Genomic DNA, 17,066 nt, shown 5'->3' with positions numbered 1-17,066 from the left:
ATGTCTGTGACTGATTTGTGGACCTTCGGGTTACACACCATGACTGATTCATGTTCCTTTGGATTCATGTCTATGACTGATTTGTGGACCTTTGGGTTACACATAATGACTCATGCATGTTCCTTCGAGAGCACGTTTATGGCTGATATGTGACCCCTTTGGGATCACTATGACTGATATGGTGGGTGTACATTGATGCCTAAATAAACTAGCTAACAAGTAATCTAGAGGGCTCAGTAGCGGGTCACTTATTGGGTATTGTTATACTCATCCTTTCTTCTTTTATATTTTTCTTTCAGGCAATGATAGGAATGGACTAGCGAAGAACAGATGAGACCCATGATAGAGTCATATGGGGACATTAGAAAACGCTTCCGCTTAGTCTATATTTTTGTCATTTGAATGTTTTGGAACTAGAATTTAATGTGAGACAGCAAATTTTAATAATGTTTTCTTTATGAATATTATTTTTAGGGGTCCCCGAATAAAATTTTATTTATTTATTATTTATGTTTTTCTAGTTTATTTTGGAAAAACTATCCTTATTGTTTTAATGAATTTTTATGGTAAAAATATATGAGTTTTAAATGTGTATTTAGTTGTAACGATCCTTATCATAGTACTCGAAAGGTCGGGTCATTATAGGCTATGTCTTTTGCCTCCCTCGTGCTTCTTCTTAACTTTCTTCTCTTTTGCTTTTGAAGAAAAGTTCAACGGGGTCATATTAACAACCATTGATTTCTTCGTGACACTTTTCGCAATCTTTTCAGCGCCCTTTGTTTCTTTCCTATCATTCTTTACTTTAGGGATCAGGAAATCCTTTGTTCCCCTATTGGTGATGCTCAAATCCATATCGTAGGTGCGAATTTCCACTTCAAACGTATGGGGCTTTATTCCCTGCAAAATATAGAAAAGTCCCCAGCTTGGGTGCACATTTCTACAGTAGACAATTTGGTGAGACAGTCTTTACAATCCAAACTCAGAGCTCTCCATCGGTTGATATAGTCGATGAATGGCTCTCCTTTCCGTTGATTGGCATTTGTCAACTCCATCATGATGATAGTGCGTCTGGTGCTGTAGAAGTGATTCAAGAATTCTCTTTCAAGTTGCTTCTATCTGTCGATCACCTCGTGCTCTAGGTCAGTGTACCGGTCAAAAGTGTTTTCTTTTAGGGTTCTAACAAACTGTTTGACTAGTAAGTCTCCTTTGGTTCCCGCATTCTCGCATGTTTCAACAAAGTGAGCAATGGGTTGCTTTGTGTTACTCTTTCCATCGAATTGTTGGAACTTTAGGGTTGGTACCCAACAAGCATTCTCAAGCTATTAATTATCTTGGTGTATGCCTTGGAATACAAAAAAAAGAGGTATGAGACGGGCCTCCATACTGAGTCCTTATAGAAGTCATGATCATATCTTGCAGCTTTTGGACCGACAAAGAGGCAATAGAAGTTCATTTTTTTGGTTAGTTTTCCTGCAACACATTCTTCCCTTTGTCATTTGCTTTGACAGCAAAACTTTAACTCAATTCAACAGTTTCACAAACCTACAACTGCTTTTTTAAGGCAGCGATCTCATGATCTCGTTCCTATACAACTTTCATCAGAAAATTTATCTTTCTTTCCATGGCCGCCATAGCTGCCTCAGCTGTTACATCTGTCATCATGACAAAAATCACATCTAGGTGTGATTCCCTCTTTGACTTGCTGAAGGGTAAAGTTGTCGAACAAGGGATTTTCCTTGATAACAATCCCGCCTTTAGGAGACTCTGTCATCTATTTCAAGATGTTATGCGCGATGATGGAATCTTACTCTTACTCTTGCATAACTTACTTTGAATGATTGTGGGTGATAAGTCCTGTGTAGGAGTCGCTTGCAGTAGTTACTTTGGATGCAACTTTTTTTTGTGCCATTGATTTATTTAAATGTTGAGAGAGAGGTGAGAGGTAGAAAGGTCTCATTGGGCGTGCCAATTTTTTCTCACAATGTTTCCAGAGAAACTTGTTTCATGGAGTTGAACTTGAGTTGGTGTTGATGTTGATATTGATTTGATGCGATGTGGTTCGATTTCTAGTATTTGATCTTTTGATTCTCTCTCAGTTGAATGTGCATGTTTGACTTGAAGAAGTGGAGCACGTGATGTTCTTGGAGTCAAAGTCTTGGAAGAGTCTTTGTATTTTCAAGAGACTTCAAGGAGTGTGCATGCAACTTTAAGAGTTTACGAGTCTTCTGATTGTTAGGAAAATTCTCTCTGAGCTCTTTGGTATATAGAATTGTTGACCTCCACAAATGAAGAGAGCTCCTCTATTTATAGCTTCGTGAGTTTGGGTTTGGTTGGTCCATGGGTCTGGCCCTTAGATCCAATTAGTTGGACTTGGACCTACTTTCACATTTGGGCCAAATTAAGCCTATTTTTAAGCTCAACTGAACTTTAGCCGAAATTATGATATCAAATCGAGCCAAATTAATTTCACTCAATCTAACACTTACGATGAAAACATGTGGTATCACCAGAATTCGCCAATTTGTGTCTTTAACTTTAATTTGGGGACACATGTCAACTTTTAATTTGTCCCAAATTCAATTATTTGGAATTTCACAATTAATTTAGTGAATGATGTGACAATTTGTGATTGATCCAAAATTTCTCCTTCAACACTATTAACTAATTTTCAAAATTTTAAACAACTCTAATTAATTTAGTTTTTAAAACAACAACAACAACAACAACAACAACAAAACCCATAATTTGTTTAAATCATCTTACGCTTAAAAAAACACTTTTATTTGTTCAAAATTTAGAAATTCTAAACTCAAAAAACTTTATTATCTAAAAAAACAAAACCCCCTTATAATTAATAATTTGGCCAACGAGTACTTTAACTTTAATTTGATAGTTAAAGTGTGGAGTGGGAGAATTGAACTTTAGACCATGAGATTGATAGTAAAAGTGCCTCTTAAGATAATTTTTGCAAAGGTATTGTAATTAAAATGTGAGATTAATGTGAGATGAAAGAATCGAACCTCAAATTAGTATGAAAAGAAAGGGGACTAACTTCATTATTGGTAGGAAAGATATAAAAATGGTAGTAGTGGTATTTTAATCCATCGTGGCCATGTTTTTGTTAATTTTTGGTTAGATGTTTATCCAATGGTATACGACCGGCATCTATGGACCGATAATGTAGCTGTCGTTTTATATAAAAACATTATCCCATGCGTTTCGCGTGGTCCATGCCCTCGTTTGTAATATATATGAGAGTCCCATTAATGTAGAAGTGGAAGCTCATCACAAGCAGAAATGGCAAAGGCAAATGGTGAAACCAATTCTGTTGTCTCTGATTTTATCGACTTCTTGAACGCTTCCCCCACTGCTTTCCATGCCGTTGGTAACTCCCCCTTCTATTTTCATTTTTTTTTTTTTTACTTTAAATCACATGTTTAACGTTTTTAAGATTACATGTTTTTAATTATTTAAATTAATTTTGATGATATGAAAATTGTATTTAAAAATATAAAATTAAATATTATGATTAAAAACATGGCTTTAGTGTGATTTTAACCATCTCATAATTATTCTCAAACAGGTATTAAAATATTTTTTTAAATCATTTTATTTCCATATAAGGATATGGCAAAAAAATGTGTAATTTATGTGTTACGAGATAATTAAAAAAAAAAAATACGAAATGAGAAAGGACTAAAATCATCCCATGTTAAAAATATATGAGAAAGGACTAGTATGAATAAAATAAAGTGGTCAAAGTTAGATGTATTAAAAGTATAATGATAAAATTTAAATTTAAACCATACAAAAAAGTATTGTTTTAACCTACCTTGTATTATTATTTTTTATTTTTTACTTTTTTGTCTTTTATGATTTTAAATGTTGATTTAAGTATTTTTTTGTTAAATATCTTAAAATGTAATTGAATTGACATGAGGTTGTCAACTATATGACTCAAATATTACTTTGGACAGTAACTACGAATGTGACCTTTTTCTTCTATATATATATATATAACCTTCTACATTTAAATATCAAACAATATCATTAAAAAAAAAATATATACCAATTACTACATATTATAGGTATACACAGAAATTATATGCTAAAATAACTTTAGTTTAATGGTAATTTATATGATTTTTTACTTAAAGATAGACCATGGACCATAATTGCACCAAAATTTGTGCTTTTGTTTATTCTTACACACTAAAAATCAAATAATAATTTTTTTTCGCCACATGGTAATTTACATGCACTAAATATTTTTTTTTATAAATCGTTTTATTTTCTTATGTGGGTATGGTGACAAAATATGTAATGTATATGTTGAACGTAATAATTACAAAAAGCACGAAAAAGGTCTAAAATGATCCAATAGAGAGTAGTATGAATAAATTTGAAAAGAAAGTGATAAGTATAATGACAAAATTTAAATTTAAACAAGAATAAAATTAGTATTTTAAGCCACATTGTATTATTATTATTATTTTGCCTTTTATGGTTTTAAATGATTTAACTATCATGATTTGGTTAAATATCTTAAAATATAATTGAATTGACTTGAGATTGTGAATTATCTTACTTAAATATTATTTTGGATGGAAGTCACAAATGTGACCTTTTTTTTTGTTATATATATATTTTTTAAAAACTTTCTACATCTAAATATCAATAAAACCTTCAAAAATAAAATCAATAATCACATAAGTACACTTAAATGTCAAAACGAACTTTATTTAGTAGTAATTGACATGCATTTCTTGTTTCAAGATGAACAATGATTAAATGTAGACTATATCTAATCTTAAATTAAGTTGGTTTCAAAATGATAAATAGAGATTGGGATGCACTAATTATTTTTCTTACAAAATATAGACAATAATCTTATGTTTTTCCCTACAAATAAGTGATATTTTTTATTTTTTTTAAAAAAAACTTATTAAAAAGTGGTTAAAAATAAAAGGAAAATAAAAAAAAATTTAACCTCCGTTCTAGATTTTGGAATCCCACAAGTCGTAAAAGTTTTGTACGTGCTCGAATTTATACAGAGGAAGCAAAGAAGCGTCTGGTAAGAGTGGGATATGAACAACTCTCTGAAACAGAGGATTGGAAATTAGAAGCCGGCAAGAAGTACTTCTTCACCAGAAATCATTCAGCTATTCTTGCTTTTGCGATCGGTAAAAAGTATGTTTATCAATCTCATACTCCCAATAGTTTCGGTTCCAATCCCCATTAGGTTTTTAGAAATGCATAAACTATAATCAAATTATATTGGTAATTCCTGTTTGATTCTATCTCTAGCTTTTTATGATTGCCGATGAAGTGATTTCTATTCTTCTTTTTAGATACGTTGCTGGAAATGCATTCCATATTGTTGGTGCACACACTGATAGCCCTTGTTTAAAATTGAAGCCTATAAGCAAGGTAAGTATTCATTTTCATTATATATATATATATATATATANTTCTTGATGGTCTTGTCACTCAAAGAAACTCAAATCTTGTGCAGATTACAAAGGGTGGATTTCTGGAAGTTGGGGTTCAAATATATGGGGGTGGGCTGTGGCACACATGGTTTGATCGAGACTTAACATTTGCAGGAAGGGTGATTTTAAGGGAGGAAAAAGATGGTTCTGTTTCATATGCCCATCGTCTTGTTCGAATTAAAGAGCCCATATTGAGAGTCCCCACACTAGCAATTCACTTGGACAGGTTTTTTAACCAAACTTAGATTAATACCCACATTTTCTTGATCCTTTATTTCAATGTGAGGCTGGGCTATGTTTGGGAAAGTTTTTGTTAGCTTGCTTTATCATTCATTGTAAATGTTTCTATGTTTTTCTTTTTCTTGTTAAAAGGGATTCAGTCGCATTTGCGGTGAACACAGAGACCCAACTTCTCCCTATTTTGGCAACAACTATTAAGGTGACTTGCTAGATGTATTCTTATAGACTAATGACACGTTCTTCTTTGTATATTTGTTTGGTTCCACTTGTTACCTCCGTGTTTATTTAAGGGTGAGTTTAGGATGACTTTTGAAATGATAAAAATTTTGGAAAAGCTTTTCAACATTTTTCTTTTAAGTGATTTTGAAAATTCTAGAAGTGCTGAAAACAGTTGTTGGAGGAATACTCAACTAATGGTTCTTCCAACAGTGCTTTTCAATTATGTTTCCCCCCACCCACAAAAAATAAATAAATAAATAAATAAAATAAAAAAATAAAAAAATAAAAAATCCAAACTCACCTACTAGAGGTAACTAGTATTATGAATTGGAGTTTGCACTAGGGCAAGTTTGATTACAAAACTAGTCCATTTTTACACCTAAAGGAATCAAGAAAGATTCATTTGTACTAAAAGTGGAGTTCATTTTTAGACAATATAATATTAATTGCCAAAACTAGCACAATACCATAAAACTTCTTGGAATAACATGTGAATTGAATTATTTGAAATGACATCATTTTCCATTCCTTAAGTTTAAGACTAAAATGCTTTTTAATCTATTTTTTGAATTCTACGTGTATTGTTCCGTGGTCTCTTAAATGTTCTTAAATGCAATGTAGGGTGAAAAATCAGAGTATTTAATACTACCATTCTGCTATTGTTCACTCCCCCCTCCCAGATAAAATTTCTGCTTCTTCATGTAATGAAGTGAATAACCTTGAAAACTCTTTGATCTGATCAGTATGTATTCATCTTATGAACTATGCATAGTATATTTATAATTGGTAGAAGTGCAAACATTGGCTAGGAAAGGAAGACATTCATAATATATAAGTGAGAACATTATCTCGATTGGTAAGACATTTTGAGTAAAACCAAAAGCAAACTGATTAGGGCTTGCTTAAAGGGATAATATCATACAATTGTAGAAATTTAGGAGGGTCTGTTGTCCTTATCAATAAATTGAGGTGAGCATTATGGTCGGGTGAGCCCAAAACCGATGCCAACGGACTGAGACTCACCCCTAATCAATACTGATTAGTATGGCTACAAATTTTTATAACTGGAGACGGATAATGTACATATAAAATGTATAGGATTTATGGCTTATTTTTTTCATAAAAAACTTTGTGCAAGATAGTCCTTGTGCCTTTTCATCCTGTATAAGCTTATGTTTATCTTTCCTCCCTAATAAACGAGTGTTCACAGGGGGAATTGAATAAAGTTGTTACCAAAAACGATGCACAAAATGGCGAAGAGAAAACAGATCAGAAGTCAACGCCTACTAGCTCAAAGCATCACTTGCTTGTATTACAGGTAAGATAAATAGGACTAGACCGGTTTAATTAAATTTATTAGCCTGGACTCATTAGAACTTTGGTGAATTAATTTCAAAATAGAACTAAAAGTTTGCTTCATTGGCCATCGTGAATTTTTCCTGTCTTGTAGCTACTTGCTGAGCAACTTGGCTGCGAACCAGATGACATATTTGATTTTGACTTGCAAGTTTGTGATGCCCAACCAAGTGTGATTGGCGGCGCTAAGAGAGAATTCATATTCTCTGGAAGGCTGGACAATTTATGCATGACATTTTGCTCTTTGAAGGTTTGTATTTTGCCAAAAGCATTCGTAACTTGCCTAGAAAAGAGAAAAGAGTTTGGAATAACTTCCTAAGTGTTTAAAAAAGTGTTTTTAAGCAAAAAGAAAAAAAAAAAAGTTTTGGAACACTTAAAGAAGGCATTTCAAATAGGCTCTGAATTATCTCTTGGCATTTAGATTAATTCCCATATACCACATGGCACATATCAGTTGCTGTTACCTTCACAGAAGATTCTTAATTTCATATCATTCATTCTAACTCGACAGACGTTTATTTGAGTGGTTTTAAACAGGCACTGATTGACAGTACATCTTCTGAAAGTAGCCTTGAGGACGAGCCTGGTATCAGAATGGTGGCCTTGTTCGACAATGAGGAGGTTGGATCTAATTCAGCCCAGGGGGCTGGATCTCCAGCAATGCTTGATGCTTTATCACGAATTACGACTTCCTTTAGCTCATACCCTTCGGTATTCAACTTTTCCTTGCACTTCTTTTATTATTATTATTATTCCAGTTGTTGTTTAACATGTGAATGTAACAAGAATTGTTAATGTAGTGATATAACTAAATTTACTCTAATTTTACATGATGTCTTCCTCAAGTGAGTAGGAGTCTTAAAGTTTGGATATAATTAAATTTACCATAGCTCATCAGTTAAGATCCACTTTCATAATCATTTGGTTTCTTATTTTTGAAAATTAAGCCTATAAACACTACTTACATCTATTGATTTATTTTTATCTTTTATTATTGATTTATTTTTTATTATTATTATTTTTGTTGTCTAAAGTTTTGGAGTGTTTTCAAAATCAAAGCAAAATTTTGAAAACTAAAAAAAGTAGTTCTTAAAAACTTATTATTTATTTGGAATTTGGCTAAGAATTCAAATGATTCCTCAACAAAGATGCAAACCATTATAAAGAAATTGTAAGAAAACAAGCATAATTTTCAAATACCAAAAACAAAGGCTCCATTTGATGTGAATGTTGATTTTTGTTTTAAAATTTGAGCTTCATTTATTATAACTTCTTTACCATAGTTTTCATCTTTCCTAACTAAACATTTGAATTCTTAGCTAAATTCTGGAAACAAAAACAAGTTTCTAAAAGCTAATTTTTTAGTTTTCAAAACTTGACTTGATTTTTTAAAACAATCCTAAAAAGTAGATACCAAAATAGAGAAATCAATTGATGAAAGTAGTGTTAATAAGCCTAATTTTCAAAAACCAAAATTCACATGGTTGTGACTTTCATTTGTGGCCCTAGGCCTCCAAAATCTATCTAACTTTAATCCTATATCGTATAAGTACTCTAATGCAAACTTGACAATGACCTGTTGGCTTTAGATGATCACTTATATGACTTGTCTCTTTTTTCTTTTTCCCACAATTAAAGGTTGGTTTGGAATGCATCTAAAAATCCACTAATTGTTTTAATACTTCGAAAGTCATTCTAAACAAACCTTAATATGATTTGATTTGTGAAATTTTTTCATCATTATGGTTTCTTTACAGCTGGTTGAAAAAGCTATCCAGAAAAGTCACCTGGTCTCTGCTGATATGGCGCATGCATTACACCCTAATTATATGGTATGCCATCACATTTGGTTGTGTTTTCTCTTGGATTATAGTGTTTAATGTGGTTATGTCTAATTCCTATCTCAGGAAAAGTACGAAGATAATCATCGGCCTAAGTTCCATGGAGGACTGGTCATCAAGACCAATGCAAATAATAAATACGCAACTAATGCAGTCAGTTCTGCCATATTCCGGGAGTTAGCTATAAGACATAACCTCCCTGTCCAGGTATGTTATATTTCCACGTTATTGTCACTATGGCATCAAATAGTTGTAGGATACAATTATTGGAGTAGGAAGAAAGGATAGAAGATCCCTTATGTTTAGTGTTCGGACCCCTTGAACCCTCGGACTTTTTTAGTTCAACACGACACTCAGAGGTGAGGAGACTTGAAGCTCTAACCTCTTGGCCAAAAGCATGTGTTTTAATCAAGAACTATGCTCAAGTTGACAAGGACCCCTATTTTGAAAGGAAGTTTAGGTTATGTTTACTCAAAACTATTGTTTTGGAAAGTGCTTTTGAAAGAAGTCGAAAATGCTTGCAGATTGACTAAGGAACACTTAAAAATGTTGATGGTCAAACAAAAAGGCAAGGACTAAACTTATGTAAGAATTCAACAGTTAATAAGTAATGTACAATTCTTGGATTTGGTAGGATTAGGAATAAATTCTGTATTGTGAGAAAAAAAGCTTGTGATGAGTAAAAATTGCAGGAATTTGTGGTGCGCAATGACATGGCTTGTGGCACAACCATTGGGCCAATCCTTGCAAGCGGGTTAGGTATACGAACCGTAGATGTGGGAGCGCCACAGCTATCAATGCACAGCATTCGAGAAGTATGTGGCACTGATGATGTTGATTACTCCTACCAACATTTCAAGGCTTATTTCGAAGAGTTCTCAAGTCTTGATACCATCCCCGCTGATATCTAGAACCTTCTTTCTCATATTCTAACTTCTAAGAATATTAAAATAAGGTTAGGAATTTAAACCTACCATCCATAAAAACCATTACCATTAGGAATTTAAACCTACCATCCATAAAAACCATTACCATGGATGGTTATGTAACCTTTTCTATTCTATGTAATTCCATTAACTACTGTCAAGACATTTTATATCAATAAAATCAGAAGTCAATGGATGAATTCGTAGAAGTGTGCACAATAATATATCTTTTAATTAATTATTATTACTATTATTTATAATACGTGGAGGGGAGGATCGAGTCTCTTACCTCGAGATTATCATACACACTTGATGTTGGTTGATTTACACTCATTTTGGTATCTTTTAGAAAGTTATGATTTCCTCGTTATTCATAGACATTATTTTTAATTTGGTCACAATGATATGGTGTCTAAGATCTCTTGATCATGCATATGTTAAACGAATTGAGCTATATTCATATTAGTTTTGATAAATTTTTAGGGAATAAATTTTCCAAAATAATAACATTGCATACAAGGCTGCTTTGTTTTTCTCCCATTAAAGGAAATGAAAGAAATATCCAACATCCTTATCTGTAATTCTCGCAAGATTTTTTTTAATCGTAAAGTATGTCAGGGCCATCTGTTGAAAGCCCAAAAGAGATGCTTTTGGTCCAATAGAGAATGGTACCGACTACCGAAGGAGGATTCGTGGGCTTGACTTTAATGGGCCAAAGGCCCATAATGAACACTGGCCCAACAAGAACATATTGCTCATCGGCGATGGGCGAAGTCTATATTGCCTTCGGTTCCTTCTCTCCTTGGAACCAACGCAGGCTTCGGCAGTGAAGTGGAGCTCTCGAGTCGAAATTCAGACATGGCGGCAACGAATGAAGCAAAATATAAAAGTAATTCTGTTGTGAGCGATCTTCTCCAGTTCTTGAACGCTTCCCCAACTGCTTTCCACGCCGTTGGTAACTCCCACTTCACCTCCTTTCTTGCTTCGTCTTTAACGCACGTAGAATATTGTCTGTCATTGTTTTTGGCCAGCTGAGATAATCCTTCGTGGATATTTCACATATCGTTATTTTCGTCTTACTCGCCTCTTAAACTTCCTATTTGTCGTTTCTGTTATCTGAAGAAATGAAGATCCAGACCCTACCGATTTGAACTTGGAGTGTTTTTGCTCGTTGTTTGCAGTGGTATTGATTTTTAGATTTGTTGAAGGGAAATGGTATTTTCGTATTGATTTTTAGATGTTCAAGGGAAATGTTATTTAATTACTTGGTTGTACTTTCACGATAATCTAGCTCTTGAAGTTTCATTTTTGTACAAGACATGTTTAATTCTTAAGTTTGCCATATGATCGGATTTTTCTAGAGGAGGCGAAGAAGCGTTTGATAAGCGTCGGATATGAACAAGTATCTGAAAGAGCGGACTGGAAATTAGAAGCCGGGAAGAAGTACTTCTTTACCAGAAACCATTCAACTATTGTTGCTTTCGCGATCGGTAAAAAGTATGGCTATTTAAGTTCATGCTCTTAGTTCTGAGTGGGATGATCTTTGGATTTGTAGAAATATAAAGAAACTAATTTCAATTTGTATTTTTAATTACGAAATGGGGAGGGCCACATCTTATTAGGTAGAGCGTTCATTAAACTTTGAAGCAGAGGCAGAAATAACTCGTCCAATTGACCTTGCTCTCTCCTCCTCTCCCTCACTTTTGGGGGCTATCCTTTCACAAAGGAGAAAAGGCTTCTTTAGATGAACTTTGTAAGAGCCTTTTGCTGGAGTGTTTGACGAGAAAGGAACCATAGAATCTTTGAAGATAAGGAACTATTTTTTGTTCGGATTTTTTAGGCTATAGTTCTTTTTGTTTCATGGTGAAACGTTCTTCCCTCTTCCATCATTACAACTTTAGTTTTCTGTTATCCAATTGGAGAGGTTTCATGTAAGTCCCATGGATTCAAGCTTTGCTTCATTTTGTAATTTTATTATGAAATTGTCTCTTATCCAAAAAAGGGAATAAAGCACTTTCAAGTAGAGAAAAAGTCTACCCTATACCAATTCACATTTGATTCAATTTTTTGCCTTCTTTATTGCTGATGGGTAATAATGTGTCTTCTTTAGATATGTTGCTGGGAATGGATTTCATATTGTTGGTGCTCATACTGACAGCCCATGTTTGAAACTGAAGCCGGTGTCCAAGGTAGTCGTTCATTTTCATTGACTTCTAAAAAAATAATACTCCCCACAATGAATGAAATTTAATAAGTTTTGCCTACTATTGGGTCTAAACCATCTTCCTACTTAGTACAACTGAATCTTGTGCAGGTAACAAAAGGAGGATATCTGGAAGTTGGCGTTCAAACGTATGGGGGTGGGTTGTGGCACACATGGTTTGACCGTGACTTGACAGTTGCAGGAAGGGTGATTATAAAGGAAGAAAAAAGTGGTTCTGCTTCATATCTTCATCGACTTGTTCGAGTTGAGGATCCCATAATGAGAATCCCAACACTAGCAATTCACTTGGACAGGTTTTCCTACTAAATTAAGATTATTATCCACCTTGTGTCATTTACACATGTACTTGTTATAGTGTGAAACTAAATTGTGTTTATGTGAGGTTGTTTCTTTATATTCCATCATTACAGTATCCCTATGTTCTTTTTCTTGTGAAAAGGGGCACAGATGGATTTAAGGTGAACACACAGAGTCATCTTCTCCCAGTTTTGGCAACAAGTATTAAGGTGATTTGTTAGACATGTCGTCTTAGATTAAGGATAGGATACCTTTTATATAATTTTGGTTCAACTTGCGAGCTTGACAACCATACTTCTGTATTCAATGTAAATGCTTCTACTTGTTGATTAAGTATCAGGCAGTTAGAACTATGCTCTGGAGTTTGTGGTTCTTAATAGAGAAAGTTAGGTTACCTAACCAGTAACTTTTTGCACCTCTAACAAACTAAGAAAGCTTCAGATGCACTGGAAGTGGATTTTGCTTGATGTGAACTGCCAACCTAAGCACAATATTATAAGACTTCTTCCATTAATTTGTGAAATAAAATACTAAATGGCACTATAATTTAGACTTAAACTGATTTTTAGTCTGATTTTTAAATTCATAGTATGCTGTGCTTAGGTTGTTCACTTTTTAGTCCAATAAACAATTGTAATACCCACGCGTTGTTCACTTTTTCCCCACAAAATTGACCAGGTTTTGGAGTAAAATTTAGGATTCTTTAAGTGGAGCAATTAAACTCCAACGTGCTCCAAGTTGATCCATAAAATGTCTTCTTCCCACTTATTTTTACCACGGTTTTGTTTAAGCAACTTAATGGATAATTTCTGTTATTATATTGGTGTACAAAGTTACAGTAAATCCTAATTGATTTGATTTTCTTTACTAGGTGTTTGATCAATTGACTTGTGCAGATACAACATTTTCATGATAGGAGATATGTAGATGATAATGACTGAAATTTTGTATGGAAATTTTTGTAGCAAATAGGGGTGTACATGAGTTAGGCTAAAGATGTTTTTATGACCAACCCGAAATTCGGGTTGGTTAGTTTGGCAACCCAAATAACCCAAATAAAATCTCCAACCCAACCGAACCCAACCCTTAAAATTCGGATTGGGTTGAATTTGGTTGTCGGGTTATAACTTATTTTTTCTTTTTATTAAAAATATGTAAATTTATATACAACACATGATTAATAACTAAAATCTCATAAAATTCAAATACTAAATACCAAATATCTATGATTTTACTACAAACTTTAAACAAAAACAAATATCATAACAATTTTAAAAGAAAAATATTAAAAAAATCACAAAGTAATCAAACTTTAATATATTATTAATATATATATACCTAAATTTTTTTAGCCAGCCCACAACCCAACCCAACCCAACAAAAATAGAAAAAGTTGAACCCAACCCAACCCAAGAACAAATCTAACCCAACCCAACCCTTACATTTTGGGTTGGGCAGTCCGGGTTATTCGAACACCCATGGTAGCAAATATTCTGTCTAGCTTTTCCTCTTACATAAGTTTATCTTGCTTCCTAATAAATGACTGCTCACAGGGAGAATTGAACAAAGTTGTTACCAAGAATGATGCACAAGGTGATGGAGAGAAAACAGATCCTAAATCAAGTCCGAACAGCTCAAAGCATCACACACTTCTATTACAGGTAGACGTAAGAAGCAAAGACTTGTGTTTTGGGTTGAACATTGAAGAGCAATTTGGTTTGTTAGTCTGTATTCATTTTGATTTTGGTGGATTAATTTGTAGACAATGATAAAAAGTACAAGCTTGAGCAGAGAAGATATGACATTTCTTGTTTCTATTGCTCCATGGTTATTTTGATTTTGATTTTGATTTTGATTTTTTTTTTTTTTTTTTTTTTTTGTCTCATGTAGTTACTTGCCGATCAACTCAACTGTGAACCCAATGACATATGTGATTTTGAATTGCAAGCTTGTGACACACAACCTAGTGTGGTTGGTGGTGCCCAAAAGGAATTCATTTTCTCTGGAAGGCTCGATAATTTATGCATGTCATTTTGCTCTTTGAAGGTTTGTAATATGGCAGAGGCTTTGTTAACAGACCTGGAAGGTCAACTGCCTGCTTAAGTAATCTCTTGGCAGCCAAATTAATTCATCGAAACCACATATCAGTTAGAATTACCTTTACAGATTTTCCATTGGACATTATTAACTCCGCATACTTTTGTTTCAATGGTCTCAAATCAGGCATTGATCGACAGTACATCTTCTCAAACTAGCCTTGAGGATGAGCCTGGTGTTAGAATGGTGGCCTTGTTTGACCATGAAGAAGTTGGATCTGATTCAGCCCAGGGAGCTGGTTCCCCAGCAATGCTTAATGCTTTATCACGAATTACAAACTCCTTCAGCTCTGACTCTTCGGTAATGACTTCTCCTTATATATTTTCCTGATTCTTTGTTTGAAGGTGATTGTAGCAATAATGAATACTGCACCATAGAGTTAATTTCTGTGTGTTAATATACCTTCACCACTTCATGCTTCCAACTTGAATTCTCAGTTAATTGATTGATAGTTGAAGTAGTTGTTTTCTCATGATCACTAGAAGCAATAGGTTCTATGATAATCATTTTGTCACTGGAAAGCTACCTTTATTGTGCCTCTAGCTTTGCGAGTGTGTTCAAATTGTGCATCTATAACGATAAGGATTAAGGGCGTACATTATGCTCATGCTCTCATTTTCTTTCAGCTCAAATTGCTTTTTCTGGTATTCTTTTGTTTAATATTTACCACAACGATGTAGAGGAGTTCTGAGGACTATTTCAATGAGAAGTAGTTGTGTTATATAATTAACTATTGGATTGTCTTAAATGTTATTTAAGATGTTCAAACATTAGTTTGCATACTACTTCAATCGAAATGCTGCTCCTAGTTTCTATAGAAAAGGTGGAAGGAAAATCTGTGCCAACTGACAATTTATAACTTTTGGCGTTTTGATTGGATTAACCACAGCAAAATATGAGCAGAACCTATATTAGGAAGATGCTTCTCTAACGGAATTTGGTAATTACTTGCTTGCTCTTATATGATGATTGCTAATATGACTTGTGTTCACAACCAATTTGATTTGACTTATGAACTTCTTTCATCGTTTTGGATCTTCAGCTAGTTGAGAAAGCTATCCAGAGAAGTTTCCTGGTCTCGGCTGACATGGCACATGCATTACACCCTAATTATATGGTATGTGATCTCGTTTAGTTGTGTGTTTTCCAGTTGGTTATAATGTTTAGTGTGGTAATGTAAGTTTTTATCTCAGGATAAGCATGAAGAAAATCATCAGCCCAAGTTGCATGGAGGGTTGGTTATCAAGAACAATGCAAATCAGCGATATGCAACCAACGCAGTCACATCGTTCATATTCAGGGAATTGGCTGTGAATCATAACCTTCCTGTTCAGGTCTGTTATATGTTCATATTTTTCTCATTATGGGCATCAAACGATTTTAGTTTTAGCCTTTTAGGATTCAATTATTAAAGTAGGAAACCGCATTTAGGAACTTCAAGAGGAATGAAAATCCGCAATGAAAAAGATAATTGGAAGCTTCTAGGAGTAGAAGTTTTTATTCCTACCTTGTATACTTTGGACATCTTCACAAATTTTGAAGAAGTATAACATTTTACCTTTAGCAGTTCGAAGTTATACACAATCTTGCATTTTGGTAGGAAAATTAGATCATAATATGTAAATCATTTGCTAATGATAAAGATGGTCACTACAACTTGCAGGACTTTGTGGTCCGCAATGACATGGCTTGTGGTTCAACCATCGGCCCCATTCTTGCCAGTGGCGTAGGTATAAGAACAGTAGATGTTGGAGCACCGCAGCTATCAATGCACAGTATTCGGGAAATGTGTGCTACAGATGATGTCAATCACTCGTACGAGCATTTTAAGGCCTATTATGAAGAGTTCTCTAGTCTCGACGGGAAGCTCACTGTCGATATGTAGGACGGTATTCCTTGTCGTCTTCAGAATTTTCCAATAAATTGACTATAGGGGGTACCTACCACCTAGTTGTTAGCACAAGGCACTCATGTATACCATTACTATGGTTATGTTTCTGTGTCACACTTCTATTGTCAATGTCATTAGTCGAACGATTGCAACATGAAACATCAATAATATAGTACGAGTTCTCCAAGAATATTTTTGAGCAAATGTTGTTTTCACATTTAATAACTTTTGTTTCTGTTTATCTGGTTATGGTCAGATTTTAGAAAACTTGTTCTTACCTTGAACACACAAAAATGGAGATTTCTTTTTAACCTGAGCTCTTATTAAATTCTTCTTTGTTTTGGCTATCCTTTTCTTTTCATCTCTATCTTGATGGAAGAAGACAGGTCAATTGTTTGATTCGGTGATCAATGCACAAATGCGAGTCACTTCATGCGGCTCACATCTTGCTCATAATGATTACAATTGATTTTAATTAGAAAG

General features: G+C 33.9%; 2 protein-coding genes across 3 annotated transcripts; both read left to right on the top strand.

The window, feature by feature from the left end:
• Positions 1–3,227: 3,227 nt before the first annotated feature.
• On the top strand, positions 3,228–10,283 carry LOC120070985 (probable aspartyl aminopeptidase). Of its 2 annotated transcripts, XR_005480100.1 has the most exons (12): positions 3,228–3,385; positions 5,055–5,190; positions 5,352–5,430; positions 5,516–5,718; positions 5,865–5,931; positions 7,162–7,269; positions 7,402–7,557; positions 7,845–8,018; positions 9,065–9,139; positions 9,215–9,355; positions 9,673–9,733; positions 9,841–9,938. XR_005480100.1 is itself a non-coding variant. In XM_039022956.1 (11 exons), the coding sequence occupies exons 1-11, from the start codon at positions 3,298–3,300 to the stop codon at positions 10,057–10,059; spliced, it is 1,446 nt and encodes a 481-aa protein (XP_038878884.1). In that variant the 5' UTR covers positions 3,228–3,297; the 3' UTR covers positions 10,060–10,283. The 2 variants fall into 2 exon arrangements, 1 of the variants encoding a protein (XP_038878884.1); XM_039022956.1 differs by lacking the exon at positions 9,673–9,733 and having other exon boundaries at positions 9,841–10,283.
• A 568-nt stretch (positions 10,284–10,851) lies between these two features.
• Positions 10,852–16,787, top strand: LOC120070984 (probable aspartyl aminopeptidase). The gene is made up of 11 exons (XM_039022955.1): positions 10,852–11,029; positions 11,436–11,571; positions 12,185–12,263; positions 12,389–12,591; positions 12,738–12,804; positions 14,149–14,256; positions 14,486–14,641; positions 14,819–14,992; positions 15,735–15,809; positions 15,886–16,026; positions 16,356–16,787. Exons 1-11 carry the CDS (start codon positions 10,933–10,935, stop codon positions 16,575–16,577), a joined length of 1,458 nt encoding a protein of 485 aa, XP_038878883.1. The 5' UTR covers positions 10,852–10,932; the 3' UTR covers positions 16,578–16,787.
• Positions 16,788–17,066: the final 279 nt, after the last annotated feature.

This window comes from Benincasa hispida, chromosome 2, assembly GCF_009727055.1.
Source record: "Benincasa hispida cultivar B227 chromosome 2, ASM972705v1, whole genome shotgun sequence".
Taxonomy (NCBI): Eukaryota; Viridiplantae; Streptophyta; class Magnoliopsida; order Cucurbitales; family Cucurbitaceae; genus Benincasa; species Benincasa hispida.
The sequence above is the reverse complement of the archived record's forward strand: the minus strand, read 5'-3'. Positions and strand labels throughout refer to the sequence as shown.

Excerpts from the sequence above, each read along its gene's own strand:
- LOC120070985 (XM_039022956.1), top strand. The coding sequence starts at position 3,298 with ATGGCAAAGGCAAATGGTGAAACCAATTCTGTTGTCTCTGATTTTATC. Across the intron at positions 5,191-5,351 it reads GCTTTTGCGATCGGTAAAAA|ATACGTTGCTGGAAATGCAT; the intron begins GTATGTTTATCA and ends TCTTCTTTTTAG. Across the intron at positions 9,356-9,840 it reads GACATAACCTCCCTGTCCAG|GAATTTGTGGTGCGCAATGA; the intron begins GTATGTTATATT and ends TAAAAATTGCAG.
- LOC120070984 (XM_039022955.1), top strand. The coding sequence starts at position 10,933 with ATGGCGGCAACGAATGAAGCAAAATATAAAAGTAATTCTGTTGTGAGC. Across the intron at positions 11,572-12,184 it reads GCTTTCGCGATCGGTAAAAA|ATATGTTGCTGGGAATGGAT; the intron begins GTATGGCTATTT and ends TGTCTTCTTTAG. Across the intron at positions 12,264-12,388 it reads AACTGAAGCCGGTGTCCAAG|GTAACAAAAGGAGGATATCT; the intron begins GTAGTCGTTCAT and ends AATCTTGTGCAG.